General features: G+C 38.0%; 5 protein-coding genes across 11 annotated transcripts; 3 read left to right on the top strand and 2 right to left on the bottom strand.

Moving 5' to 3' along the window:
* The first annotated feature begins 95 nt into the window (after nt 1-95).
* On the top strand, nt 96-3,281 carry LOC100266479 (GDSL esterase/lipase At1g09390). The gene is made up of 5 exons (XM_002277017.5): nt 96-417; nt 1,214-1,399; nt 1,887-2,047; nt 2,456-2,726; nt 2,809-3,281. Exons 1-5 carry the CDS (start codon nt 141-143, stop codon nt 3,039-3,041), a joined length of 1,128 nt encoding a protein of 375 aa, XP_002277053.2. The 5' UTR covers nt 96-140; the 3' UTR covers nt 3,042-3,281.
* A 650-nt stretch (nt 3,282-3,931) lies between these two features.
* LOC100244365 (pentatricopeptide repeat-containing protein At1g56690, mitochondrial) lies at nt 3,932-7,428 on the top strand. Its single transcript, XM_002276995.5, has 2 exons — nt 3,932-6,937; nt 7,023-7,428. Exon 1 carries the CDS (start codon nt 4,308-4,310, stop codon nt 6,444-6,446), a length of 2,139 nt encoding a protein of 712 aa, XP_002277031.3. The 5' UTR covers nt 3,932-4,307; the 3' UTR covers nt 6,447-6,937; nt 7,023-7,428.
* A 3,762-nt stretch (nt 7,429-11,190) lies between these two features.
* On the bottom strand, nt 11,191-16,986 carry LOC100254628 (inactive glucose-6-phosphate 1-dehydrogenase 4, chloroplastic). 2 transcript variants are annotated; one of them, XM_010661424.3, is made up of 12 exons: nt 16,733-16,986; nt 15,657-15,924; nt 15,219-15,481; nt 14,611-14,705; nt 14,207-14,321; nt 13,861-14,066; nt 13,675-13,783; nt 13,549-13,586; nt 13,333-13,453; nt 13,049-13,251; nt 12,022-12,222; nt 11,191-11,929 (listed from the first exon to the last, which is right to left on the bottom strand). In XM_010661424.3, exons 1-12 carry the CDS (start codon nt 16,853-16,855, stop codon nt 11,692-11,694), a joined length of 1,980 nt encoding a protein of 659 aa, XP_010659726.1. In that variant the 5' UTR covers nt 16,856-16,986; the 3' UTR covers nt 11,191-11,691. The 2 variants fall into 2 exon arrangements, with proteins under 2 accessions (XP_010659726.1, XP_002276987.2); XM_002276951.5 differs by having other exon boundaries at nt 15,219-15,400; nt 16,733-16,981.
* A 1,543-nt stretch (nt 16,987-18,529) lies between these two features.
* On the top strand, nt 18,530-22,585 carry LOC100252925 (uncharacterized). 6 transcript variants are annotated; one of them, XM_059742600.1, is made up of 6 exons: nt 18,530-18,660; nt 19,625-19,955; nt 20,955-21,059; nt 21,161-21,208; nt 21,889-22,107; nt 22,384-22,585. In XM_059742600.1, the coding sequence occupies exons 2-6, from the start codon at nt 19,689-19,691 to the stop codon at nt 22,402-22,404; spliced, it is 660 nt and encodes a 219-aa protein (XP_059598583.1). In that variant the 5' UTR covers nt 18,530-18,660; nt 19,625-19,688; the 3' UTR covers nt 22,405-22,585. The 6 variants fall into 6 exon arrangements, with proteins under 6 accessions (XP_059598583.1, XP_002280759.1, XP_002280794.1 ...); XM_002280758.5 differs by having other exon boundaries at nt 18,579-18,760; XM_059742601.1 differs by lacking the exon at nt 18,530-18,660 and adding an exon at nt 18,754-18,981.
* Nucleotides 22,586-25,012: 2,427 nt separating this feature from the next.
* On the bottom strand, nt 25,013-27,735 carry LOC100264928 (polygalacturonase At1g48100). The gene is made up of 6 exons (XM_002276909.4): nt 26,822-27,735; nt 26,541-26,708; nt 26,420-26,464; nt 26,115-26,322; nt 25,944-26,025; nt 25,013-25,858 (listed from the first exon to the last, which is right to left on the bottom strand). The coding sequence occupies exons 1-6, from the start codon at nt 27,209-27,211 to the stop codon at nt 25,357-25,359; spliced, it is 1,395 nt and encodes a 464-aa protein (XP_002276945.1). The 5' UTR covers nt 27,212-27,735; the 3' UTR covers nt 25,013-25,356.
* Nucleotides 27,736-27,950: the final 215 nt, after the last annotated feature.

Here is a 27,950-nt window from a genome sequence, read left to right as displayed (position 1 = left end):
AATTTATTCTAATAAATTACAATTTTATTTTTATTTATTTTAGAATAAATGCTCATTGCCAAACGCGTCCTTCATATTTTATTTAAAGTGTTGGTAGGATAAAAGGGCAAAGCCTCTGAAAGGGACAAGAGTTCCCAGCAATGGCTTCTCACTCTCACTCTCCACTGCTCTCTCGTCTTCTTCCTCCTCCCCATTTCTTCTTCCTTCTTCTTCCATGGCTTCTCATTTCTCTCCCAAACCCAGTTCTCTCTCAGTGCCACCACACTCCCGTTATATTCTCTTTCGGCGATTCCAACTCTGACACTGGCGGACTCGTCGCCGGGCTCGGCTTCCCAGTCAACTTCCCCAATGGCCGTACCTTCTTCCGCAGATCAACTGGCCGTCTCTCCGACGGACGCCTCATCATCGATCTTCTCTGTAAGTCACCGCACTCGACCACTACTCTATCCCTTTTCTTCATAGGTTACCGTGGGTGTGAGGTGGGATCGGATCTACCGTTCACCTGATTAGGGGTATCAGTCAAAGCACGCGCTTTGAACGGCATCTGGTGTGCCAGTTGGCTTATCAACGGTGCTGATTTTGCATACGGGGCTTCGTTTTTTTTCCACCGCCGAGGTTCCCTGTTAATGGTACTACCGAGGGGGCGGCAGGCAGTGTGCACTTGTACCTTATTTTAAATGATCCGAGTTTACACGCATGTGCGCTTGTACCTAATTTTGAACTAAATTAAATTCTTGTTTTGTCATGGCTTTTTTTTTTTTTTTTCAGAATTTGACAAGGGTATTATTGGAAAAAAATATTATTAAAGCGGTTAAAATTTTATAAAATTAAATATATTTTTATATTAAACCATAGATTGAAAAAAATTAATTTAACAAAATGATTTGATTTATAGGTAAAATATGTCTTAATTTGATATAACTTAAATTAAATACCATTAAATGTTGTCGGTGGTATGCACACTTTCTATTTTGGTTCACGAGTCAATTCTAAGGTATGGTCCACAAGAAAGGATGGTTCATTATTGTGCTTGAACCATTGAATAATGGTTCAACCCTATGTGGACAGGATTGTATCTTTTCTTTATTTTATTTAAATTTTGGGTACCTATTAAATTTTTGTTGAGTTACCAATTTCCTAGAAGATAAATAGCATGAAGTTATTTTGGGTACCTATTATTGTACCTATTTAAACGATTATATTATTTTTGCAGGCCAGAGCTTGAGTGCAAATTTTTTGAGCCCATATCTAGATTCTGTGAAGTCCAACTTCACCAATGGGGCCAATTTTGCAATTGTGGGGTCATCTACTCTCCCTAAATATATTCCTTTTGCTTTGAATATTCAAGTTATGCAGTTTCTCCATTTCAAGGCTAGCTCACTTGATCCTATGGTTGCAGGTACTATAGCCAATTTACTTCCAATTGTTGTGTTTTTTCTGGTTTAGATGATACTTATAGTAAAAGTTGGGAGACTTTGATGCAATGTTTGGTTTCCAAGATTGTTTGATACTATTGCATGCATTTGATCTATGTGAACGTATTAGATATTGATGTTAGAAGTTGAACTTGTCCCACATTGCCAAGTTAGTGGGCTGTTATGATGTTTATATGAGGATTGGACACCCTCTCTGTAATGACCCGCTTCCAACCGTGTAAATATTGTTCACTTTGGACCCAAAGAGGTCCTCACGGCTTTAAAACGCCTCTACAGGGTTTGGACCCCAACTCATTATTATGTCTAGTTACTATGAAAAAAATAGTAAAGGAAAATGTTGAAAGATTTTCCTCCCCATTTTTAATTATGTTGAAAGCTCATTTAATTTCAAAATTTGAAAGAATGATGCATAAATGAATTGATACCAACATTATCAAACTTTGCTTTTAGGTCCAAGACATTTGATCAATGATGAAGGGTTCCGGAATGCACTCTACCTATTTGATATCGGGCAAAACGACCTTGCTGATTCATTCTCCAAAAACCTATCATATGCACAAGTTGTGAAGAGAATCCCATTCATACTTGCTGAAATCAAGTATGCCATTCAGGTGAGTTCAGTCATTCTGATAAGATTATTGGGAAATACATAATATTGAGAAAAAAATATAAAATTATTGAGTCCTCAAAACATCTTATACTCACCATCCCTAGTATTTAAGCCTTAAACTACGAGCCCTTGCTCTACTATATATATTTCACTCTTCCTTGCTTCTTTATTCACTCATTATAGGTTATGCATACACTATCTCCATCTTATAGCTTTTCCCCTACGACAATACTTTTGGAAGATTTGTTTGGATTATCTTAAGAGGCAAAAGGGTGATATGGGGTTAGTTAATCATAAAAAATAATCATTAAATCTTTGGAATAATAAAATACCCGTTAGGTATATCAATGCGTAGCGTAGATTGGGATTAAGGCCTTGTTAATTGTTACCATTGTTGTACCGCTTGTAGACTATGTATGATCAAGGAGGCAGGAAATTTTGGATACACAACACTGGGCCATTGGGTTGTCTCCCTCAGAAACTCTCCTTAGTACCTAAGAAACCGGGCGATCTTGATCCATATGGATGTCTCTCTGCATACAATGATGTTGCAAGATTATTCAACGAAGGACTGCGCCACTTGTGCCAAGAGATGAGATCCCAATTGAAGGATTCTACCATTGTGTACGTAGATATATTTGCCATCAAGTATGATCTCATTGCCAACTCTACCAAACACGGTAAGCTTGAATCAAGTCTACATGAACTTGGTGAATTGCCTGTGACCCAGAATCACCTTGACACAACTGTTTTACCTTGCAGGTTTTTCAAGCCCATTAATGGCGTGTTGTGGCTATGGTGGACCGCCATACAACTACAACATCAGGGTTACATGTGGGCAGCCTGGGCACCAGGTCTGCAAAGAAGGGTCTCAATTTGTAAGTTGGGATGGAATTCACTTTACTGAAGCTGCCAACACCATTGTTGCTTCGAAAATCCTTTCAATGGACTACTCTACACCTCGCATACCATTTGATTTCTTTTGCAACAGATGATCAGACCATTTGGGAAGGTGTTTGCTTCTCTTGCTTGTATGACAAAAGGGTCATACCGGTCTAGAATGCCCAGACTGGCTCAAGGTTAGAGGTTATGTGCTCCAGGGAGTGAGGTTTTGTTGTGTTTCTTCACTGAAGCGGTAATGCTTTCTGTATTGTTGTAACTTGTAAGTACTGATTGATTGCTGCCTAAGAAGCCTGATTTTGATTGCTTATAAAGTGGTTTAGAAGTTGTATTAATGGCCTGTTGTTACAGAGGATTTTGGTGGGTAGTAAAATGAATTTCTTTCGAAATTTTTGTAGTAAAACAAAACATAAGAAAATCATTTTTTTAAATATTTTTTTTTTAATAATTTTTTAGAATAAAAAGTAATAAGTGTTGAGCTCATTGGTAAGCATTGTACTAAATAAAAATGAAAAGGTTTTAAATTATTTTTTAATCTTCCCATTAAAATATAATTATTTTAGTATATGTCACATCATTTTTGTTTATTTTAAAGATAGTTAAGATATACTATATTTATTAAAATTAAAAAGAAAAAAAAATCTCAAATTTTAAAGTAGAAATATATTTTTCTTTTACCTTAATACTATAGTACCTCAATTTGATTTCTTGATCATAGAAAAGTGATATACTTTATAATAATTTATGTTATATTTTGTTTTTGAAAAATTGAAAGAAAAATACAAGGAAAAATGAAAATTTAAAAATAAATTTAATATTAATAAATTATTTTTATATCATATTTCAAATTTATTATACTCGTTTAATTTTTTTATATAAAGATTAAATAATTTAAAAATATATAAATTTTTATTAATTTTAATTATATTTGACTTTCATTTATATGCTTTATATGTTACCGAACATGACATTAGGGATTCATTTATCAACATAATATGTATTTAGATATGCTCAAATCTCTTTGGGATAACGTATATAACCCTATTCCACTGTGAGCTAATATGGAATCAACTTAGAATTATTAAATTATAAGTTTATAACCCTAGCCCATTTCTACTCCCAACGGAACAGATCTAGTATTTTTTTTTTTTTTTTTGATTCCGGTCAATGGGAAGGATCTTGAACTAAGAAATAGTTCCTGAATACTCAGAAATGGATATCTTTTTGCCATATTTCAGATTGTATGAGTCGCATTAATGATAATACGAATCATTATGTTAATTCATTGTTCTTACCATGCATTTCTACCAAATTTGATTAATGGGTATTTGAAAAACCTTTAATTTATCCATCAAAATCTCATGGGCAATTCAGTTTCGTGTTCATCAATGCAGTCTTTGCTGATGCCATGTCGTAGATATTGCACAAGTGTTGCGATTGCCTATAATTCTCAAATTGCTCGCTATGCTAGAATCGGGCAAATCGAGAGTGCTAGAAGGGTGTTTGATGAAATGCCTGATAAGGGTATTGTTTCTTGGAACTCGATGGTTGCTGGGTATTTCCAAAATAATCGGCCTCGTGAAGCTCGGTATCTGTTTGATAAAATGCCTGAGAGGAACACTGTTTCTTGGAATGGGTTGATATCTGGGTATGTAAAAAATAGAATGGTTAGTGAAGCTCGTAAAGCTTTTGATACAATGCCTGAAAGGAATGTCGTTTCGTGGACTGCCATGGTTAGGGGATATGTGCAAGAGGGTTTGGTTTCAGAGGCCGAAACTCTTTTTTGGCAAATGCCTGAAAAGAATGTTGTGTCATGGACAGTGATGTTGGGTGGTTTAATTCAAGTGCGGCGGATTGATGAGGCCCGGGGGCTTTTTGATATTATGCCAGTTAAAGATGTGGTTGCTAGGACTAATATGATATCTGGGTATTGTCAGGAAGGTCGATTGGCGGAAGCTAGAGAGCTCTTTGATGAAATGCCTCGTCGGAATGTGATTTCTTGGACTACTATGATATCTGGGTATGTCCAGAATGGGCAGGTGGATGTTGCGAGGAAACTTTTTGAGGTGATGCCAGAGAAGAACGAGGTGTCATGGACAGCAATGTTGATGGGTTACACCCAGGGTGGGAGGATTGAAGAGGCTTCTGAGCTTTTTGATGCAATGCCTGTGAAGGCTGTTGTTGCTTGTAATGCCATGATCCTCGGGTTTGGCCAGAATGGGGAGGTAGCTAAAGCAAGGCAAGTGTTTGATCAAATTAGGGAAAAGGATGATGGAACATGGAGTGCAATGATTAAGGTTTATGAGCGGAAGGGGTTTGAAGTAGAAGCACTTAATTTGTTTGCGTTAATGCAAAGAGAAGGAGTTCAATCAAATTTCCCTTCTTTGATCAGTGTTCTTTCTGTTTGTGCTAGCCTAGCAAGTCTTGATCATGGTAGACAGGTGCATGCGGAGTTGGTGAAATCTCAATTTGATTCCGATGTATTTGTTGCCTCAGTTCTGATCACAATGTATGTTAAGTGTGGTGATCTTGTGAAGGCAAGACAGATTTTTGACCGGTTTTCTCCCAAGGATATTGTCATGTGGAATTCTATTATCACAGGTTATGCTCAGCATGGCTTGGTAGAAGAAGCCTTGCAAGTTTTCCATGAAATGTGTTCTTCCGGCATGGCAACTGATGGTGTTACCTTTGTTGGAGTTCTGTCAGCATGTAGCTACACCGGGAAAGTAAAAGAAGGCCTTGAAATTTTTGAGTCAATGAAATCTAAGTACCTGGTGGAGCCAAAAACTGAACATTATGCTTGCATGGTTGATCTGCTTGGCCGAGCAGGCCTTGTAAATGATGCAATGGATTTAATACAAAAGATGCCAGTAGAAGCAGATGCCATTATTTGGGGTGCCTTACTAGGTGCATGTAGAACCCACATGAACATGAATTTGGCTGAAGTGGCAGCAAAGAAACTTCTACAGCTTGAGCCCAAAAATGCTGGGCCTTATATACTATTATCAAATATTTATGCATCAAAAGGTAGATGGGGCGATGTTGCAGAGCTGAGGAGAAATATGAGGGTGAAGAAGGTGAGCAAATCACCTGGATGTAGTTGGATTGAGGTGGAGAAAAGAGTGCATATGTTTACTGGGGGTGTGAGTACGAAGCATCCTGAGCTTTCAAGTATCATGAAAATGCTGGAGAAATTAGATGGGATGTTGAGAGAAGCTGGATATTATCCTGATAGCAGTTTTGTGCTGCATGATGTGGATGAGGAAGAGAAAGTGCGTAGCTTGGGGCATCACAGTGAGAGGCTGGCCGTGGCATTTGGACTTTTGAAGGTACCTGAAGGGATGCCCATTCGGGTAATGAAGAATCTTCGGGTTTGTGGAGATTGCCATTCTGCAATTAAATTAATAGCAAAAATAACAGGCCGAGAGATCATTTTGAGGGATGCTAACAGATTCCATCACTTTAAGGATGGCTTCTGTTCTTGCAGGGACTATTGGTGATTGCATGGCTCCTAATGTTGTCCATTAGATCCTACAAGATTGCTGTCTTGACGTAAAGATCATGCACAGCCTCCTAACATGGCCATCATCGGATCTTCAGTGCCAAATACATGGCCAGATGACAATATGTTCAGTTTCTAGAAAGACCTTCCATGACAAGAAAAATATTGTAAAATTGAGTTAGATTCATGTTTTGCCATTCAGCTATGAGATTGAAGGTATACATGGTTCACCTCAAGACAGTTAAGAGTGAAAATTGAACATAACACCATTCTGACAGTCTTCATACTCTTATTCATGATTGTTTTTCATGGATGAGTTTGAAGGTTGGATTATGATGGTCTACATGCGGGGAGACATCCAAAATAAACATGTTTGCAGTATGATCCATTGGAAAAAGCATAGCATACAGCTCGTGGAAGGCAATTCCTTCTCAAAGAGTTCTGCAAACCATTCTTAAAGGCAAACAATCATACTGCATTCGTGTTTGGGTATGTTCCTTCTCCATTCAAGTATACATCTTTTCTCATGCTGCTTCCTCTGTTGAGATGCTAACATCATCTATTACTCTTTTAGGCAATATTTGGATCCAAAGACTCGTGAAATCCAAGGAAACCTTCGAAACCTGTTCTTACATCAAGCTTTTGATAATATGGCCATGATCTGTCATTACGTGCAATTATCCCCACTTCCCAGGATATCTACATTCTACAATCCACAAATATAGTCCCTCAGTGCAAATCCACTCACACCCACCTCCATCCCAGGGCCGGTTTAAACAGAGACAGGAGTGAACCTATTAACCCTTTGTTTGCAACTTATATTTGCCTCTATGCTATATAATTGAGTGTGGGTTGTAAGTGAGAAGAATTTCTGGAATGCATCTCTCATCAATGCATTAAGCTATATGACTTTCATGTTTAAAAGTATGAAAACCTAATATATGTATAATTTAATTCATTAAAAATTTGATTCCTTGCAACTAAACCTGTTCTTCTCTCCTAGTTATTATTATTATTATCATTATTTTTTTTTGCTTCTACATGCTCTTGATGGATGGTACTTTAGTCAAACAGATAACCCACTATATGAAGTTCAACTTTACATTGTGTAAGTAGGTTTTTGCAAGTCTATTTAGTATGAGTAAGCATATAGTTAATAGTATTTGGCATTTTTTATGTTAAGTGTGATCTAGGTTTTCCTTCAAACTGAAATGATTTCCTGTCACATTTTTGTAGTGGACAAATAAATGAATGCAGAGAATAAATGCATCCTGCACTATGGATGGTGCTTTCTTTATGTGGAAATAGTAAGAAAACACAATTTGTGTCAAGAACAATGCATTCTGTGTCAAACTGTGTACAAACAGTGTAATGCTTCAATCTACATAGCACATTAAAATGGTGGGAGCGCATTAAGGAAAAAAAGGGATCTGTTTCTTTCCTGATAGGTTATCCCATACAATGGCAAGAGTGAATGTGAAGCTCCTAAAAATGATTTGACTGACACTTGTGTGATTATGATCATAATGCAGTTTTCTTTTCATGCTTTCATGTCATGATTCTGGGGTTTTTAACTGATGTAGTCCCCTTCTCCTTTTTGAAGTTGTTTGATTTTTTTGTCTTGTTCAAGGATTTTAATTAGAATCCTGGATTTCTACATGGTAATAAACTTTAACATTAGATATCCCTCATGTATCCTGGCTTCCAAGCGGCCCCACTTGAAACCCGGAGATGCTTAGCATCCTCAGGAATGTGTTTATTTTCAACTTTCAATCCAAGATTAGACAAGAAAGAAAATTGTTTCTTACAGAGAGATTATTGCTCTTGGTTTGGTTTGACTAGGAATTACATGGTAGATTGAGGTCCAACCCTTTCCATTCTTGATTCTTCTCTTTCTCTTTCTTCACAGGTTCATTTGTGGTGATGCTTGAGTAGGTTATGCAGGCATTTTTTAACTCGAGCCCTGCAAAATCTTCCCATTCAAATGAAGGAGTCCAAACAGATTCATGTTGAATCTTCGGCTTCTTTCTCACCTGTTGTGCATTTGTTGTCTCCTTAGGTTCATGCAAACTGTTCATTGATTGGCCGCAAGCATCATGGAACCTTCTGATTATTGCGAAGAACATCTCAATCTTCTCCTCCTCATCCTGTCCTTGTTCTTCTTCCAGACAGGCTGGTCTCTTCTTTCTGTCCATTTCCATTTTGCTGATGAGAGTGCTTGTTTCACCTGCTACTTGGAGTTTGTGGGTTGTTCAAACATAATTGAATTTGATTGCATATCTGTGTAATGTTGGTCCCAAGTCTGTTGAAAAATTTGGCATCCAAGTGGGATGTGGTTATTCTTTACTTTGGTGACAACTCTTTAAATTTAGACCAAGGAAAGTGATGGAGGTGAATCAACTAAAAATGCCCCTTTTCAAACTCAATCACCAATAATTGGTGGGACTCTGATGCCATGCCATTACATCACCCAACCCAAAACTCCTCTTAATTTTGTAGTGGCCTAAATCTAACTAAAATCTCAACGTCTGAAACCACTCCAAATTGATTAGCTCTGGCTTGGATTTGGATTATCATCTTTGGGCATCTGCAGCATAGTTTCTCAGCATGTACCCTCTTCCTGCAATTGCTGTCTGCTCTGCTGCTTCGGAGAAATATTCGTATTAGGAACTTCAATATACTATTTATTACATTAGAACATTTCAAAATTAGTGAGGTATTGACTTGGAATAGGTAAAAAGATGCTCGAATAACTTGAATTTGGGTCATTGATTAGCTTGAATGAACCTAAGCATGGTTATAGCCAATGTCTTTTCCTAGGGAATCTTTGACATTTTTTGATTCCCTTATGTTGTAACTTTAATGTTTCTTCTTTTCTTTTTATACGCCTTGATTGAATAGGCATGTGGATATGTTCCAAATGGGATTTATATGATTAGTTTCAAACCCCTTCATGAATCAGAGGTCCAAGTTCGAGTCTTCGTATTCAAGTGGTGTAAGATAGAGGCACAGACCCATATCACCTGGGTTTGCTTCAAAGTAAAACCTCGATATTCTGGTGATGTCTATGGACATGAGAGACCCTAGAATATCAACAAAGAAGATGGAGATCTGCAAGGTAGAAGGCTTCCAAAATGACTTGGAAGTCTTGGAAGTCTAATCCTCAGTAGTAAAATTTAAAGCCTACTGACTCAATAAATTTGAATATAAGTCACCCTCTAAGCTTCTGAAAAGCCCTTCAATGCCCATCTTACCTTAACAGTTACTCAAAGAACACCAGTCAAAATTGAGCTGAAGAAACCTAAAAGATGAATGGTGGGTGGGAGATGTATTTAAAACAAGGCAGATGAGAATGCTGTGCACCACAATTTTAATGAGATATGCTGTGCACCACAATTTTAATGGGATATGCTGTGCAGACAACCAAGTATTCATCATCAATAGTTGGATACATTTCTCTCTACAAAGAAAGGTTCAAGTCTAAGCCACTCCCTCCTCCATTTCCTTCTTTGCTTTCTTCTTTTTCTTCTTCTTTTCTCTCTGAAGGGCCTGCTTGGATCCCGGGAAAGTCTTTAGCACCTTTAGCCTGTGAGCCACCAATGAAATCCTCCAGCCGAAACGTGGGGGTCCATGTACCCATCATCGCCTTCTCCTTCCCCTCCTCCTCACCTTGCTTCTTCTCTTGCTGCTTTGAAGCATCTCCATGGCCCAGAAGCCGATCACGAGCCTCTCGTGTGCTCCTTATAAGTGCAAAGAACTTCTCTACACTCTTCTCTTCATCGTCTTCCTGCTCTTCGTCTTTCTCCATCTTCCTTTTCTTCCTTTCTCCGTCCATAGAAATATGAATGATAGTGAAACAATGAAAAGGACACAGAATAGCGACTCTATTGCTTTGTTGAGTAATGAGATAACCTTGATGTGAGCTGACTATATATAGACATGGTCTGTAAATGGAAGTTATCTTTTTGGGGCTGAATTGAAAAAGAATGTCCATTGTGGGTGTTGGGTTGACTTGACCTGGGGAGATGGGGGGAAAGGGTGGGTAGAATGGTAAATTGGGGGAGGTGTTTGGTTGGGAAGATAAATGTGAATGCATCACTGCCCATAACGCAATGCCTTGAACGCAGAAGTGTGACGCCCATGGGGTGACATGTGAATATGTGGCGGCTTGCTGGTGGCTTATTTCATTGGCTGGGAATCATCCTATCACTCGTCTCCACCTTGGTGGGCGCCCACCAATTTTGTATTTGTGCATAACCCATTTGTTAGTTTATAATATCATACATGTTCCTCCACCTAATACACCACTGCAATTCCAACACCATAATTAAACAAATCATATCTATAATATTAACTTCTTTTTAATGTCGGAGTCTTTTAGAATCCTTCCTTTTAATCATTGTAGTTAAGAATTACATCCTACCTGTTAAAGTTTCGTCTGGATATATTTTATATTTATTTAATTTTAAAAATAGAAAATACGAGTAACTCTTCTATAAAATGTATAAACTCTTATATATATGTTATTATTATTTTTTGTTTTAAAAAGCACAAGAAATATGCTCAAACAATACCTTTCATTAGACTTTGAATTGAATTTGGCTTCTCGATCCATCCTTTTCACTCCTTTCATCATACACCTTCCATTGCTTCTCTTGTTTCATTCACTTTATTCTTCAACCTCCAACCTCATCCTTCCCCATCAGCTTTTGGCCCATTTGGAATAACTTTCTACTGTTAGCTTTTGTTGGAAGTTTGAATTGAATTTCAAAGGGCAATACTAGTATTCCAAAGAGACTCTTCCTCATCCTTAGGCACTAACACAAGGTGCCTGCTAACAAGCTATCACATAAATAACTAAACTACTTTGTTAGGGAATGGTAACTTCTTCACATATCAAGACCCTAGTAAAATATTCCTTAACATCTACACAAGTGAAGACATCAGCTACAAGCCTGGCATTGCTGTGCAGCCATGACATAGAGCAGGCAAGTCAACTGTGTAGCATTTGCTGCAGAGCCTTTGGGGCCTACTCTAATGTCATGTCACATTGAAGGAGATGATCTGGTAAGGATACTATGCAGTATGGGAGAGGAAGAAATGCCATAAAGACATTGTACATGAAGAGGTGTATGAGTTTCGTTTATTTCAGCCCATCTAGGGGACTGATTGGTAGCTTTATCAAAAGATCATGTACCTGGTTTTTCATCAACAGTAAGCTTTGAGATGAGAAGCCTTGCTTGTCACTCATCTGCCCACCGAACCCCATGTTTTGCACAAAGATAATAGGCTCCAACTGGTCCTCTACCCCCCAATTCATACAGCTCTGGTGCTATATTGTTCTTGTCCATTTCATGTAGAATCGGGGTTAGGATATTCCATGCAGCTGCAAGCTCATCACTTCTCATAAAGAGATGATTGTCTCCATCAATGACATCGAGAAGAAGATGCTCATATGAATCAGGTACTTCCACATTGTACCTACAGCATTAGCACAAGGAGGCCATCAAATGATGTGTATATTCTGAAATATGTACATAGCTTAAGCGGTTTCCTAGCATCCCAGAGCTTACTTGTCCTTGTAGAGCAGATTCAGCTCTGAAGCATCCAGCTGCAACCCTAATCCTGGAATCTTGTTGTTGACTTTCACAAGTATGGCTTCATCGGGCGCATCACGTAGAATCAGCTCATTAGTGGCAAGGTCAATATTATGCCCAATACGTTCTCGATAAACATTTCCAGGAACATTATGAAACTGTATGCGGATCTCCACTCTGCATTACATAGGTAATTTGGGTGAGAAAATTACATATCCTAAAATTATTACGACTTTATGCCAAATCCATGGTGTTAACCAATAATGATCACACCAATACAATAAAGCAACAGGAAATACCAGAGGAAGCACCAGGAATTATTTGGTGGAATGATGAACCATATCACATCCATGACTCAAAACCATATAATACCACCCTCAGATTCACATTTTCCATGAAACCACAACTTGAAAATTTAATCACCTAGACCTTCATTTAGAAATGACAAGGATATAGAGCAGAGTACACGCATACATACAAATAACAAGTAATTTTATTCGTCTCTTCATCCTACCCTTGCTTTGTGATCTAAGCATGCCATCATACAGTTTCAAACATTTCCAGTAAAATCACTCCAATAGTTTAATGTCTTCAAAATCTTTCCAGACAGCAAAATAATATGCCAAGTTCTGATACAAATGTCAGTGGAAGTTCCTATTCCCAAAAAATATAAATTTCCAGAGATATTGAGATGCAGGACCTTTTTTCTGGTGGAATCCAGGTTTTGCAAGAAAATCACCAATGGCGAAATTTAAAATGGGGAAGAAGCCAAAAATGTGCATCATGTGTTCCATCTAAAATTTGAGAAACCTTTTGAAATTTTATGAAGCCATGTGGAAAATCTAAAAAATTAACCAAGATTAACATGAGAATAATGCTTTTGAATAGCTGTTTTGCTGCTTCACTGGAAATTCAAGTGGCTTAGCAGGATGGCTGCATGTTAAAAGCCATCAAGGAAACAGAAACAGCCTTTCACACACTAGAATACTGCAATAGGTCCTACCTGTGTTGGATGAGTCCCATGCCAGCTTTTATCAAGAAAGGCACGCCATCCCAGCGTGCATTGTCAATGTACAAAGCAGCAGCAAAGAATGTGGGAGTAAGATTGTTCAAATAGACATCAACATGGTCTTCAGAACTAGCTTTAAACTGGCCAAGAATGACATTGCTAAGTTCCAATTTCCGGATTGATCTAAGAACCTTGACCTGAGGAAAAGCTTCTTGACAAAATTATTACATGCATTGACAGTGTACAACATACATGCATCTTGCAGGAAGATCATATACCTTTTCATTTCGAATATCTTCACCATCAAGACTAATAGGCGGTTCCATGGCAAGCAATGCAATTGTCTGGAGTATGTGGCTGTGTACTATGTCACGGATGATCCCATAACCATCAAAATACCTGTGTAAAAGAACATCAAATAGAATATCATTTCAAATTTATTACCTGTAATGATGTGGTTTACTAAATTCACGTGAAATAATCAATATATTTACCTTCCAATCTGCATACCCAAGTCTTCTGATAAAATAATCTGAAAAAATTATTTAACAAAATAGTAAGGGTACAGATATTTTCTTTAAGCCACATGTAGGGTTCTCATTTGCTGAAAGAAAATATACCTGTACATTGCGTATGTATTTTCGACTCCACAATGGCTCAAAAACTAGATTAGAGAACCTTAGAACAGTGAGGTTTTCAATAATGTTCCTTCCCAATAGATGATCTATCCTGAAATAAAATTGAAGAGACTATGAAAAATGTGGAGATAAACCCGCACGAAGAGAGTATAAGTAATGTGCATTAACCTATATATTTGCTTCTCCTCAAACTTGGAAAGAAGAGACCGTGTCAGTTGATGAGAAGATAGAGCATCAAAGCCAAACGGTTTCTCAATTATTATACGATTCCAGCCCTTTCTGGTTTGGGCATGATCAGCAAGAGAGGATGAGACATCTAGAAGTGCTTCGTGTGGCACGGAAAGGTAAAATATCCTGTTTGCCACAGATTCCCCCTGAGGTAGGTAAGCTGTTACAGAATCAATAAACAAAGCATCCACCCTGTATATTGGAAAGACTACAAAGAGCCTAGTTAAGTACAAAGGAGTTCTTAGAAGTCAGAATTATCTAGGTAAACTATTTTTTGTAACTTTACCTCAATCATTTCCATCCAGGCATTGAGCTTAGCCATCCCTACTTTGTTGTCATAACCTCCATTAAGGTAGTATGTTCTATTGAGGAAAGCATGCATTTTGTCTCCACAGTTTGATCTGCAGAATATATTTATTTATATTGTTGGTGTTATGCAAAGTTTGAACTTCTCTGATATATGACTAAAAACAAGAAGAATGAACAGATGCCATGCTGTAAAGACCCAAAGTTCATCTCTCATTCAAACCATTTTGTCTGAGTGCAAGATGCTTTCCACAAGCCATAAGCAAGAAAGCAACTTAAAGAATTTTGTATGCATTACCATTATAGAATCCTAAGAATTCAAAGATGTGAAATTGATGAAAGAAAAAATAAGGAGATATTTATGAGGTGACACTAAAACCATACTGATGATCGACACGGCAAGTCAATGTTGCAGCTATAATCGATCTCAGGCCTTCATCTGTCAAATCCTTTCTTGAATAACCAAAAATACCTACATTCTGCAGTCACAGGAAAACATTAAAAGAGAACAAAAAGTCATAATTAAAATTTAGAACATGTTCTGATTTCATTCTAATACTGAGAAAAGAGAGAGTTGCTTCAAATTAAAGAGGGCATTCAAGCTCTTCTTTCAGTACTTAGCTTTTAGCCAATAGCAATTATCAAACAAATATATTTTTCTTTCATCTCTTTGTTAAAATTCTATGTCTAGACATTATATGCTGATGACTCATGCTGATCTTTGGAGTTGTTAGAGAGATCTGTTTGCAGGTTCCAAAATAGAATTTTAAAATAATCAAGTGGACAAAGTGGCAGATCAAAATCGGGAGCCTTCCTGTCACAACTCTACTTGACCACAAGTGCTCAGCATGATTGAATCTCAAACAAACAAAGTTAAAAACTCTTATCTAAAACAATTTTAGAGATACATTAAGAAATATATTTGTCTTGCACAAATAAATATTTCAATGCATAAAGCCTCAATCAAAACAAAGATATAAAAGCAGTTCTACCTCAGGAAGAAAGCCACTATAATATAGAGCAAATAATGCTGGAAAGATCTTCTTCCTTGCCAGCTCACCGGTAGCTCCTATGACAGCAATGCAAAGTGATGGGGCTCCATCACTCTGAACAGAAAACTTGGAGGAATGTGCTTGCAGCAAGGATGAAGGAGATTCCATGGAAGTGGCCACTTCTGTAGAAACATCAGGATGAAGATTAGGTAATGAACTCTGTCCAGGTGGTGAAGTTGTTCTTGTTGTTTCGTCAGTGGAATCTGTATATTCCAACATTTTGGAAATTCCAAGTTCTTAATCACAAAAATATAAGAAATATATTTACTTATTTTTAGAGATGAAAAAAGAAACAAAACATTAATAGTATCAGCTTACACCGATAAAGAAAACAATGGTGTTAACCAACATATTTAAAATTCAGAAGCTATTACTAACCATTTGACAGATCTATTGCTGATGTTCCTCCAGAAGCTTGTCCTTCATTTGATGAATTGGTTCCGAAGTGATCTGCTGACTGATCTTTATGTTGATTTTTGAAACTATTAAACTCACTTGTCGGCCGGCATCTCCTATTTTGATGCCGCAGGTTTAGACTCTCAAGTATACACAGTTTTAAGCCGCAAATCCTTCTGCAAAAATTGCCAGCACTTCCATGGAGCACAAGACGACCATCTGCCACTGCAGGAAAATTGTTTCTTGCAACCTATCCACACCATAAAATGCACTGGAATTTCCTTATACTGTTGGAAAATACTGGCCGGTTTATCTATACCATGGATTAGGATATGAATTCAAATGAAAGAGTAGAGTCGTTAAAATTGATAGCAAAAGCCCCTCCCTGTATGCGGATGGAAGAGCCGCTTACAGAGAACTACAACCATAAGCCCACCACTGCCCACATCTCTCCTCCTCATTACCCCATAATGCCAAAACATTTATTCAGTTTTAGCTATAGCGAACATATCAATAAAATTTTCCCTCAGAAAATCAAACACTACACCAATGTTTTATAACCTATTTCCACATTGTACATGCACCCTGTAGTGCACATAACAGCAACCCACATCAAATTATCTTCACATAATCTTCTGCTCAATAGACAAAAATTTCCCAACTGGAAGTGGGTGTACTTCTCTCTCTTGCCCAGACTCCAGAGCCGCTGGCTACTTACAAGCAAAATTAGCTGGATCATGCTTCAAATGAATGATGTAAAAATTTTCTTCAAATCAAGACATCAGCCACCACTTCCCACTTATGAACTAAACTACGACCACCCAAAAGAAACCACTTAACCTCTATCTGATTGCCGAGAAACCCCAAGAAAATGGAAACGGAAACGAAACGACTGGTTCAATTTCCAAGACTTCAAATTTCTTCCCTTTTACTGCACTTCCCCAGCAACCAAACAGAGCCCTTCGAACAAAATCCCAACTCCAAATCACTACCCAACCCGCATAAAAACCAAAAAAACAACAAAAACAAACAGATAAAAGCAATGATCGGAAGCTGACCGGATAACGAGAAATGGCGGCTGATGGTACTGAGAGTGTGCGACTGTTTGGGCAGGCGGGAAACGGTTTTCCGACTGAGGATTCGGAGAAGGGTGCCGAGAAAGACGAATATGAGACCGACATCGGATTCAGGGTTTTAGGGCTCTAAGGCGCTGGGATCGAAGTCAATGAATGGAGACTGTTATAGGTGGAGAACACCGTAAAACCGTGGGCGGAGTCGCAGGTGATTTGCCTACGCTACAAGAGTCGCTTGCGGGTCACTGTCGAGTGTCGAGTGGGTGAAACTCCTGATAAGAATAGCGGGGCACACCATACTCTACACTCCACAGGAGTATGGTGTGAACACAAAATAGAATTATTATTTTTTTAAATATGATTGTGTTCACACCGTACTCATATGCTTTGGTCACACCCTAATCATTATTCCTAACTCGGTTAATTTTTTATTTTACATATGATTCACGAGCTTATAATTTGGTATAGAAAAGTGTCTTTTGATATTAAAAATTAACCTTGGAGAGTCAAAATTATAGCATAATTCAATAACAAAAATGTGTTTCTCAGTACTAACTTATGTCATGTTTCTTAGTTTATCCAAATTCAAACAAGCTTGAAAAACAAGTGTGGGTTGAAACTCAAAATTAAATAAATACTTGGACTTTTAGCCATTGGTGTCAAAAAATGTTTTTGATTCTAAAAGCTAGTTCAAAGGGAGTAATCAACTTACACATATGTTTTTAATAAATTGGTCAAATTTTTATTTCATATATATATATATATATATATATGCAAATAAAATCGGACAACGACATAATGCAGTATCAAAAATGCATTTTTCTACTATAAATTAATTCTAAGAAGTCATCAACTTATACCATGTTTCTCATAATCCGGTCAAATTCTTATTTTATACATATCCAAATAAAATTGAGTTAAAGGATGATTTAGTAACAAAAAAGTGCTTCTTGGTATTAAAATTTAGACACCAAGAGTGATGAACTTATATAGTATTATTTTATACATGTTGAAGTAAAATTGAACTAGGGTATAATACAATGCCAAAAAAATGTTTTTCCAGTAAGAAAAACTAATCCTCAATCAATTTGTACAAATGGAGATGACTAATTTCATTTTGGATTTGAATTACAAGAAACATTCACTGAAAAATTTAATTTTCCCCATAGACATACTGAATGAGTGAAATGCAAGAGAGGGCAACTCAAAGGCAAGGGCATGGTCATGGGCATTGAACAAATAATAATAGTAAAGTCGAACAAGACATGGCCTAGAAGTCGCAACTCCTCCTAAGCTGACAATGATCCAAATTTCTCTTTCAATCCCCCAATCAATCCTCCCTCGTGGCATCAAGGGGCGGCTATAAAGTTCGTCCTCATTCATTTCCCTACATATAGTATACAAACAAATACTATTCTCACATGCGGTCATCAACCTCCTCTACCCCATTATCTTAATCATCCCCAATCATCATCACTGGACTGTCCTCCTATGCCTGTGTCACGCCCAACTGTCACCCACATCCAAACCCAATGGAAATGAAGATTCTTTTTAATAGAGATCGAGTTGGGCACAGTGAGATAAAGACGACAAATCATCATTGGATGAGTGGAAAAGGAAAAACAACCTTTTACTGTTCCTAAAGTCTATATTATATTATAGGATGTTCAATGTATGCAAGTCCATCACTGATGTATGTGCATGAGGGTATGGCTTTCGTTCTTTTTTTTTCTTTTTTTTTTTGAAAGTGACCCACCACTACCACCTTGTCTATAATTCTTTCTTTCTCTTCTGTAAGGGTATAAATAAATAATCTAATCTCAGTCTATATCAAATTGTCAAGTTTTTAATCAGGGTTGAACAGATAAGACTAGTGGTTGGGCCATTTCTTTTTCCATCTTTGAGAATTATAGGTAAGGAAAGGCTCATGTTCTTGTTGTTATTTCTTTCTTTCTTTCTCTCTCTCGTCTTTTTTTGAGGACACATGCTTCAATTTTAACCCCTTTTTTTCAGGTAGATTTTCTGGGTTTTTGATGTCTGTGATCATTTGGGTGTCTGATCAGTTCAATCCCAATTGGGGTTTTGGTTTCTTGTGCTTTGACTTTGTTGCAGTGACGAATTGGGTTGGGTTTTTGGTTTAATCTCTCTTTGGTGTCTCTGCGTTTTTTTTCATTTCTTGGATCGGATTATTAGTTTGTGTTTTGCTTTAATCTGAATGGGTTTTAAGTTTCACGGTTTGTCTCTTCTAATCTACTTCTTTTTGCAAATATGTTGTTCATTCCTTCTGGTGTTATACTTTATCTGCTACTGAAGCTATTGGGCTTTTCGATTTTGTTTTTGTTTAACATTTTTTAATATAATCACATGAAAGTTTAGATTTTTGGGTGTTATTTCTCTGTTTCAGAATTTGTTAAAGGTATTACAACAAGGAATACAGAATTTTCTGCTGTTACTTTTTCATGGATAGTGGAGAAAACAGAGGAAAAGAAAAGAAAAGAAAATTTTGAATCACAAGTTTTACACTGTCTCAATTTTGAAAAAAATGGAAAAAAAACCCACCTCAGCAGAATCAAATAGTCAATCAGGCGTAGTTGAGTGGAAATAATTGCTTTCTCAAGTCCCAAATGATGAGAAATCTTGGATTCAAAACTTATTCTTATCTTTTCCCGCATTTTCAAGGAACCAAACACGAGCACCAATAGTTGATCTGAATCTGCTGATATGACTATTAAATTACATCTTGGAGAGCATTGGAATCAATATTAAGAGTGCCGTAACATGAATTTTGTGGGGGCTGCATTGATGTTAGATGTAACATTTTACTACTTGATCATGCTTACGCTGACTGCTGAACTCATTCGATTTCATTTGTTGCAGGTATTGAGGCATTTGGTTCCAATTTGATGCTATAGTTTGTTGGTTTCATCTCAATTGTTGGTAAATGGGATCGGAAGGGCCTCCTGCAGTAACAATCCATGTGACAGGTTTTAAGAAATTCCATGGAGTTTCAGACAATCCGACAGAGACAATTGTCAGTAATTTGCAAGAGTATATGAAGAAAAACGGTTTGCCAAAAGGCCTGATTCTTGGGAGCTGCAACATTCTTGAGACTGCAGGGCAGGGTGCGCTTGTCCCCCTATACCAGACATTGCAATCCGCTATAAGTGGGAAGGATTCAGAATCTTCAAATTCCAAGAGAATTATTTGGGTCAGTTGCTCACATGTTTCTTACTTCAATACATATTAAAAGACTACTTCTTTGATTATAAATCACTTAGGGTCAAGCTGGCCAAACAGAAAAGCATGTTTCACAACACTATGGCTCCATTTGGCATTTAGCTAAATGGATTCAGGAAATGTTATCGGAAAACCTCCATTTCTGATGTAGTTGCAGCACAAAAACATGGATTCTTTGGCAATGGCATTTCTTAACTTCCTCAAAATGCAGGAAACTGGTTTCACATAGTTTCATCTCCCCCATGCCTCTCTTAAAAAAAAAAGAAAAAAAAAAAAAGAAGACAAACGTGACTAGCAATTAAAATAGCTAGTTCAATAACTTGGAATCATTTCTGTTCTTGCTCACTTTCCACCAACAAGTGGTGCCTATGAGACTAGTAATCATAATTCCCCGCTTTTTGATGACTCCTCTATAATTTATATGGCATAGTTGCAAACGGTGAAGGTCCCCGTAGAACATTAGAACAAAGTTCAAATTTATAGACTACATACCATGGGCATTAAACCCAATTTTAAGATGCTTCCTTGCATTTTTTATATTTGAGATCTGTTGTTAATGTGTGAAATGATTGCCCTAGACTCTTCCTGTTATTCTTTTAATGTTTAGTCTCGTGGTAAATGTCTCTTGATCTAAAGATTGAGCCTCACATTAAGGGAAGCCTGTTACATGACATAGTAAATCTCACAGTTCCTTCAATTCCCAAGCTCTAACTCTAGAGATTTGTACTCTTCAAGTTTAAGAATTTGTGGATCTGTCTTTGTGCAATTACACATTGACTTTTCATGTTCATGGATATCATATTTCTTGCCTTTCCAAACTTTTCAAAAAAGAAAAAAAAAATTTATGGATCTGTCTTTGTGCAATTACACATTGACTTTTCATGTTCATGGATATCATATTTCTTGCCTTTCCAAACTTATCAAAAAAAAAAAAAAAAAAATTCTTGCCTTTTCAAAAACATTTCTTCAGGTGCATTTTGGAGTTAACAGTGGTGCAACAAGGTTTGCTATTGAGCATCAAGCTGTCAATGAAGCTACTTTTCGTTGTCCCGATGAGATGGGATGGAAGCCTCAGGTTCGAATACCCAGTCCCAAAAAATGGGAGTTAAAAACACTCAGCTCTACCTACCAATTTCTTTTTATGTAGTTGAGTGTTTCTTGTTTCATTATTTGCAGAAAGTCCCCATTATTCCTGCAGATGGTGGAATTTCACGAACACGAGAGGTAGAATGATTATGATGATTCTTTTATTTGTTTTCTTATATATATTCAAAATTGTTGCCCTGGACCTTATATTTAATGCCAAGAATGATGAATGCTGAATTCAACTCCTCATTTCTATTCCAGGAACCATTTCTAAAAAAGAGTTGTATTTTTATTCATACTCTCAACTTTAGAGCATATGTTAATTAAAATTTCTTCTTTTTGTTCATCTCAGTGGTAATTAAAATTCATTTGACCTTATAAATCAATGAAATTGTAGGACTATTTGATTTGTTGTAAAACGGCATGTTAGGCTTGTTAGCCACTTCTCTTTTTCTTGTGAAGATATCATGGTTGGTCACTCTGTTGAATTTTTTCAGACATTTCCCACCAAGTGTTAATTTTCCTTTCATGGAGCAAGATAAGGATATCAGTTCAATGGACTAGATCAGAATTATAAACTTAATTATGATTGTGGTGTTTGAGGTTACTTGTACTTCTGTTCTGTTGTCATTTTTTGCTTGATATTTCTTTTATCCTGGAGTACGTTTATGGTTAATATGATTGGACCAATTTATAAGAAGAGCATTTTTGTTTAGCATGATCTTAATCCATATCATGGCAATAATCCATGTATGCTGTCATTTTGCCTAATCTGTTTGCCCGTTCTTAGAAGGATTTCCTGTTCTAACTTTATGCAGACTTCTCTTCCTGTTGAGGAGATCACCAAGACCTTGACAAAGATGGGTTACGAGGTGATGCCATCTGATGATGCAGGCCGATTTGTATGCAATTATGTATACTATCATTCCCTTCGGTTTGCAGAGCAGAATGGTATTCAATCGCTCTTTGTACATGTGCCCCTCTTCTTGACTATAGATGAGGAAACCCAAATGCAGTTTGCAGCTTCCTTGTTGGAGGTACTTGCTTCTTTGAATTAGTGCTCTCCTCATGTTGGGAGCTTTTATGAATGTATTGTTATTTGCACAAGTATGTGATGGTGAATGGATGTGTGGTTATATAAATGGCATTAATAAACAGATAAGAGTATGTGAATGACAATTGCATTTGTCATACATCTGATGTACTTTCAGTGATGTGATTCAGAAGCTTTAGACCTTTCCTTGGAATTTAATTTCAAGCACTCTTTCATGTTAATTTGTGAATAAAGTCATGGTTTGATTCCATACTTGCAGTGCCTGCTTACATTTGGGTGATACTGATGACGTCTCTGCATCTTCCCCAGACTATTTGATGTCGATGGCATGCAGTTGAATTTATTTTCCCTTTGTAACACAACTGGTATCTGTGAAAGTAATGATAGCTTCAAACACAAACCCCTGTTTCAACTATTTTTCACATGGCCCTTCAATAGATGGGATACCTTGGGTTTTTCCAGACTGTTACTATTAGTATCATAGAAAGATGTGGTCCATGTCTTCTGGAGTGAGGCTGGTAATTCAAGTGGGTGGCTCCTTGATTGCATTGTATTGTTTACACTGAACTCATGTGAAAATGTCCTTCCTAGTTAGGAAGTCCAAATCAATAACTATATGAGTGGGCACTAGTAGGCAGACTTTATCATACATGTGGGTTCCTCTCTGTTACAGGTTTATATCCGAGGTTGCAGCAATACATGTTTAGTTGGCATAAACTTCTAATCTTCCAATTTGCGAATCTCTTGTTGAGAGTTGTCTGTTACTCATTTCTATCACGTTTCTCATTCTAGGTAGTCCTTTGTGGAACATGGTTACCTTGGTTGTCTGCTTATGTGGATTTGTTTCCATTAGGAGGTGTAGTGTGAAACTCGCTGTCAGATTCCCTCACACTCCTTTTGGATTCCTTTTGGTTGTCTTTCATCTCAGGTCATATGGCATTCCTCCATTTGCAGACAAAAGCATGAATCTCTTCTCTCACCTTTGTTAGTTTCACTCTCAAATTCCCAACTTAGATGCCCTCAGTCTTGATCTGATCATGGGATGACAACGATGCGAGTCCTCAAAGTAACTGCTCATAAGGGCCCCAAAACTATGGTTTACCAAAAATGAAAAGGCAATCCCGGAGACCCCAATACCCCCAATGCTGTTGTTTTTAAGTTCTGGCCTTTAGAGGCCCCAGTTGCCACCGAGTCTTCCTGAATGTTGCTCAAGGTGCCTCTCTGCCACGGGGGTTAGTGGTGTGGCTGTTCTGTTAATTGTATGATGATTTTAACTCTAGTTAGGGACGGTTGTTGCTAGATGATTATGATAAGACAAGGTGTTGGAAAATGATCTAATACCCGGTGCTCAAAAATGACTCTATTCACCCTTGGAAACATAGCTACCCTAGGCCATTGGTGTTAAACTTTGACACATTACTGATAAAAACAATCCAGCCATCATAACTGATGAAAATGAAGTGGCTGATCACGTCTCCTTTAGCTGCTACCTTTAGTTATGGCTATCATCATTATATTATTACCTGCAGAAGTCTTCTTGCTCATCCACCTACTTGGGTCTTTCTCTATAGAAGTCAGCCCCATTTCATATCCTCCAAGTTTCCAACTCCTTCAAACACATTCTATGGGTGAGTGGTGGCCTAGCTAGCCAGGTCCCCCATGGGAAATGTCCTTAACCGAGGTCCCCTACAAGAAAATGGACTCTCTCTAACTCTCTCTTGACAGGGAGAGATAGAAGAGAAGAAAATGGAGGAAAGTGGCATTTGGAAAATAGGCTTGTGCTCCCTTGCCTTTTCGGGGAGTCTGTAAGCCTAGTCTTCCATCCGTGATTGTAATAGCCTTGAGCGCCTGCGCATGCTCAAGAGAGAGACTCACAACTGTCCATGCAAGTGCAGTTCCATGCCTCACTTCCAGAGTCACTTTCATATGCTAAAACCTTCTCTCACCTCTACCCAGATTCTCTTCCTACCCCCATAACTACTTAAGGACACTGCCCTCTCTCCTCCATTTCCCCCTTTCCTTACCACTGAATCATTACTGCGGCGCCTCTATGCTTTCTGCCCTCAAATGGGTTTGGTGGTTTTGGGATAAAAGTGATGAGAATCAACTGTGGGCAGTTCCCCAAATCATCATGCCATATTAAAAGATATTGGACTTTATTGATACTGTGAAAAACCGTATGGCTATAGAAGAATGATGCAGTAGAAATGAGCAGTTTGTCCACAACCTTTTACAAAATTCCAAACTGTCATATTTTCTAAGCAGTTTGTTTAGAAAAGTTAAGCTTATATTGGGGCCTCCACTGTGAGGTTATGTGAAGGACATTCTAAGATGTAAACAGAAAAAGTTTGTTTTAGTAAAGCAACCTTTCTTTCTAAAGATTAAAGAAGCATGATGCACCCACCCAATTGTCACCTCATATTCATGAACAAATCTCCTCTTTCTTTCTACCACATTTAAAAACTTGTGACTTTTCCCCGAGCATGCGCTAGTCTCCCTGGTTAGTAATGATTTAACCATCTCATTCGAAAATCAATTTATTTATTAACGCCCATTATTTAAAACTATTCCTAAGACTTATATTAGGGCCTCACTCACCCTTCTTGGGGTCTTTTCTCATCACGAGGCCTTTTACAAAATCTGACCATTTCAAGGCTTACACACGTATTTTAAGGTCATTTCTTGAATTGTCATATTTAAGGAGTGACGTTATTGCATATCTAACGGTAATTTTACATTCTCCTCGAGGATAATCAATTGCGAAATTGCTTGAGTTAAAACGTATTTAAAAGGGTGATACACCATAATACTCATGAGATTACCAACTTGAGACACATATTTAACATGGATGTAGCCTGCAGAATCCTCTTTTTCTTAACACATGAATATCAAAAACATCCCAAGAAAACTTGGAAGAAGCTTTTCCTATTAGGTTCATGATTTACAAACTTCAAAACCTTCTGAAGGGAACATGCACGAAAACAGAGCCCCTAGATTATAGAAAAGATATAGGTATTCCATTGCAAAAGGGAAGAACTTTTCATGGAGTTATCTGTACTCTACCTGCAACAACTTAGTAGATAGGAACCCATGTTTATAACACATGTTCTCAATTAGTACATTAGATAAATGACAGAAGCTTTTACACTTCAAGTCAAATTAATTTTCGTGAACTCAGCTTGTAATCTGATACAACTATGTATATATGCTTTACTTAGAATGTGAACTTTGATCAGCACTTGTCGACTTCTCTCTGTGGTAATGACTGTGAAGTGCCCTCCAACAAGCAGAAAAGTGGTGGAATGGTGAGTGTCTGTGAAGCTCCATAAGCATTCCAGCAAAATGGATTCATCATAATCTGTCCTTTGGAGGGAAGCAGCTCTACTTCTGAAAGAGTAAGGTTGGTGCAAGGGACCGAGTCACTGCAAGCAAAATGCATTGGCGAGCTTCTGACATCATAAGTACCTTTGATGTTTGTATACGAGATATGGGATATGAGAACTGCAGAAGTCTGGTTGACGCAGCCCTTGGTGAGGCAGTAGTACTGGTCGATGATGATTGGGTTTCGGACTGTGTCCATGTGAATGTTATTGAAGGTTACTTTAGATACAGAACCTGACCCTCCCTGCCATGTTTTGATCCGAACACCATTGGCAGAATGCTTGATGATTGAGTCTGTCACTGTGATGTTTGAAACACAAGCCCGGGAATTTCGAATGCCGAGACTGCCAATACTGCATCCAAAGAGGTAAGGACTAAGTTTTTGTTTGCAGAGCAGAGAGGAAAGAGCAGAAGTTTGGTTTCCATCCTTGAATTTACCTTATTCCATGGCTGGGGCCGCACGTTATGTTCCTGATGTCTACATTGTGACAACCAGCTCCAATCGATACACAGTCGTCGCCTAGAAGAGAATTCAACGACCAGAAAACACAATCAGGTTATGAGAGTGATGGAGGCAAAGATGAGAGGATTTGGTGCTTTTGGGATTACCATTGGAGACAATTGAATTGTAGATTTTCACACCGTTTGTGTTCTCGATGTGAATTCCATCAGTATTGGGGCTCTCAGCAGGGGCTTTTATGTTGAGTAAATCTATGTGAACGTTCTGGCAGTTGTCAAACCGGAAATGGAACTGGGGACTGTTCTTGATTTTGAGTCCTTGCACTGTCAAATTGGAGCTTGTGAAGAACCTTATGGCCTGCAACAATGAGATGAGATTACAGACAAATTTTCAGTACTTTTCTTGCTGTGGAGATGAAACTTTAGGAGATATATGAATGGTGTTTGTGGCTTACAACTGGGCTGTCACAAGGACCAGGCAGCGTCGTTCCATTGATTCCCTGTTTCATTGGCATAGGATGTCAGTGAGAAGCTTCTGAAGTAACAGAGACATGGCAATGGAGATCGATGGCTTACTTTGTGAGGCTTGCAGGGAAGATCCCACCATTTTTCTCCTCTCCCATCGATGACTCCACCTCCCTGCATGGACATTTCATTGATTCTGTAGAAGACCAGCCATTGTCGCCTGCTGTTGCCTTGTGGCCATGAGCTTGGCCCGTCAGGTGCCATGATAGTTCCTTCGATCTTTTCATCATCCAGAGAAAAAAGAAAAAATCCGAGTTCAGAGCCTATTAGTTGTCTTTACTCAGTAGAAACCTTACAGAAAATCTCATTCTTGAACAACACTGATCAAATACCTGAAATATAAGGCCAGTTTTACAAGGGCCAGTAAAGATTGTGGATTGAATCATGAAGGAATGCCCATGAGGAACCAGAAGAGTTGCTGATTCGGCTTGGCAGGCAGTGTCCCAAGTCATCTTGAATGCTTGTGTATCGTCTGTGACACCATCCCCAACAGCACCAAACGATCTTACATTGAAAACTGCAGTATAAATAGAGGAGTAGCCATTGTAACTTGGGCTAGCTGCCTCTGGTGCAGGAGAAGGTGGCAGTGAAATTCGGGAGAATGTATGCAAATGTTCATGCTCCTCATGATACTCATGATCCTGAAACCTACTGCAAAAGAAAACAAGGAGAAAACACAAGAAAATGGAGGCAACAACTACGAAAGCCCGAGAGAACTCCATGCTCAATGAGGACTGAATGGAACAAAAAGAGTTGAGCCAGGCTACACTTATAGACAAACTCAAACTCAAAAAACTTTCACTATCCTAGAGATGTTGTTTTCACTAGGCAGCCAAGTTGATGCTTCCAAAATTCAAAGAACCCGGCTCAGATTATGACTAGTTTCTGTCAGTGTCATCAACAGAGGATGGTAAAGGAGATAAAAGAATCAAACAGCCCATGTCTCAGGAACACAAAAAAATGACTCCAAGACTTGGGGCTAGAGCTATGCTTGTGACCACTTGCAGCACTACAAGAAGGGATATTGTTGAAGATATTACAGGATATGTGAGGCCTGAGGCCTGAGGCTTGAAGGCAACTTTATACTAAGAATTCTGAGTGGGATATCCCTTTTTGGGGGCGGTTCACACCTCTCACTATAATAATGGTGGTGCAAAACCGACCAGTTCCATTTAGAGCTTGGCTTTTTTGTGGGCATGCATGAATGTGGGGTTATGTATTTGAGCATGGAGAAGGGAAAAAAGGTGAAAAGGGGAAGAAGAAGAAGAGGGGGAGGAGGAGAAGTGAGATGGGCAAATATAATAAGAAGTTAGGACCCCCATGTTCTTGCCATTTCTTCCACTCTCTTTGGTCCCAGCACTAGTTGTTTGATTCACACAATAGTTGTTTTGAATCCCCTTTTTGTTTTTGGGACTAGCTACCCTGATTAAACATCCATTTCAGAGGCTTTTGATTGCAGTT

This window comes from Vitis vinifera, chromosome 14 (assembly GCF_030704535.1).
Source record: "Vitis vinifera cultivar Pinot Noir 40024 chromosome 14, ASM3070453v1".
Classification (NCBI taxonomy): Eukaryota; Viridiplantae; Streptophyta; class Magnoliopsida; order Vitales; family Vitaceae; genus Vitis; species Vitis vinifera.
This window is presented reverse-complemented; position numbering and strand designations above follow the sequence as displayed.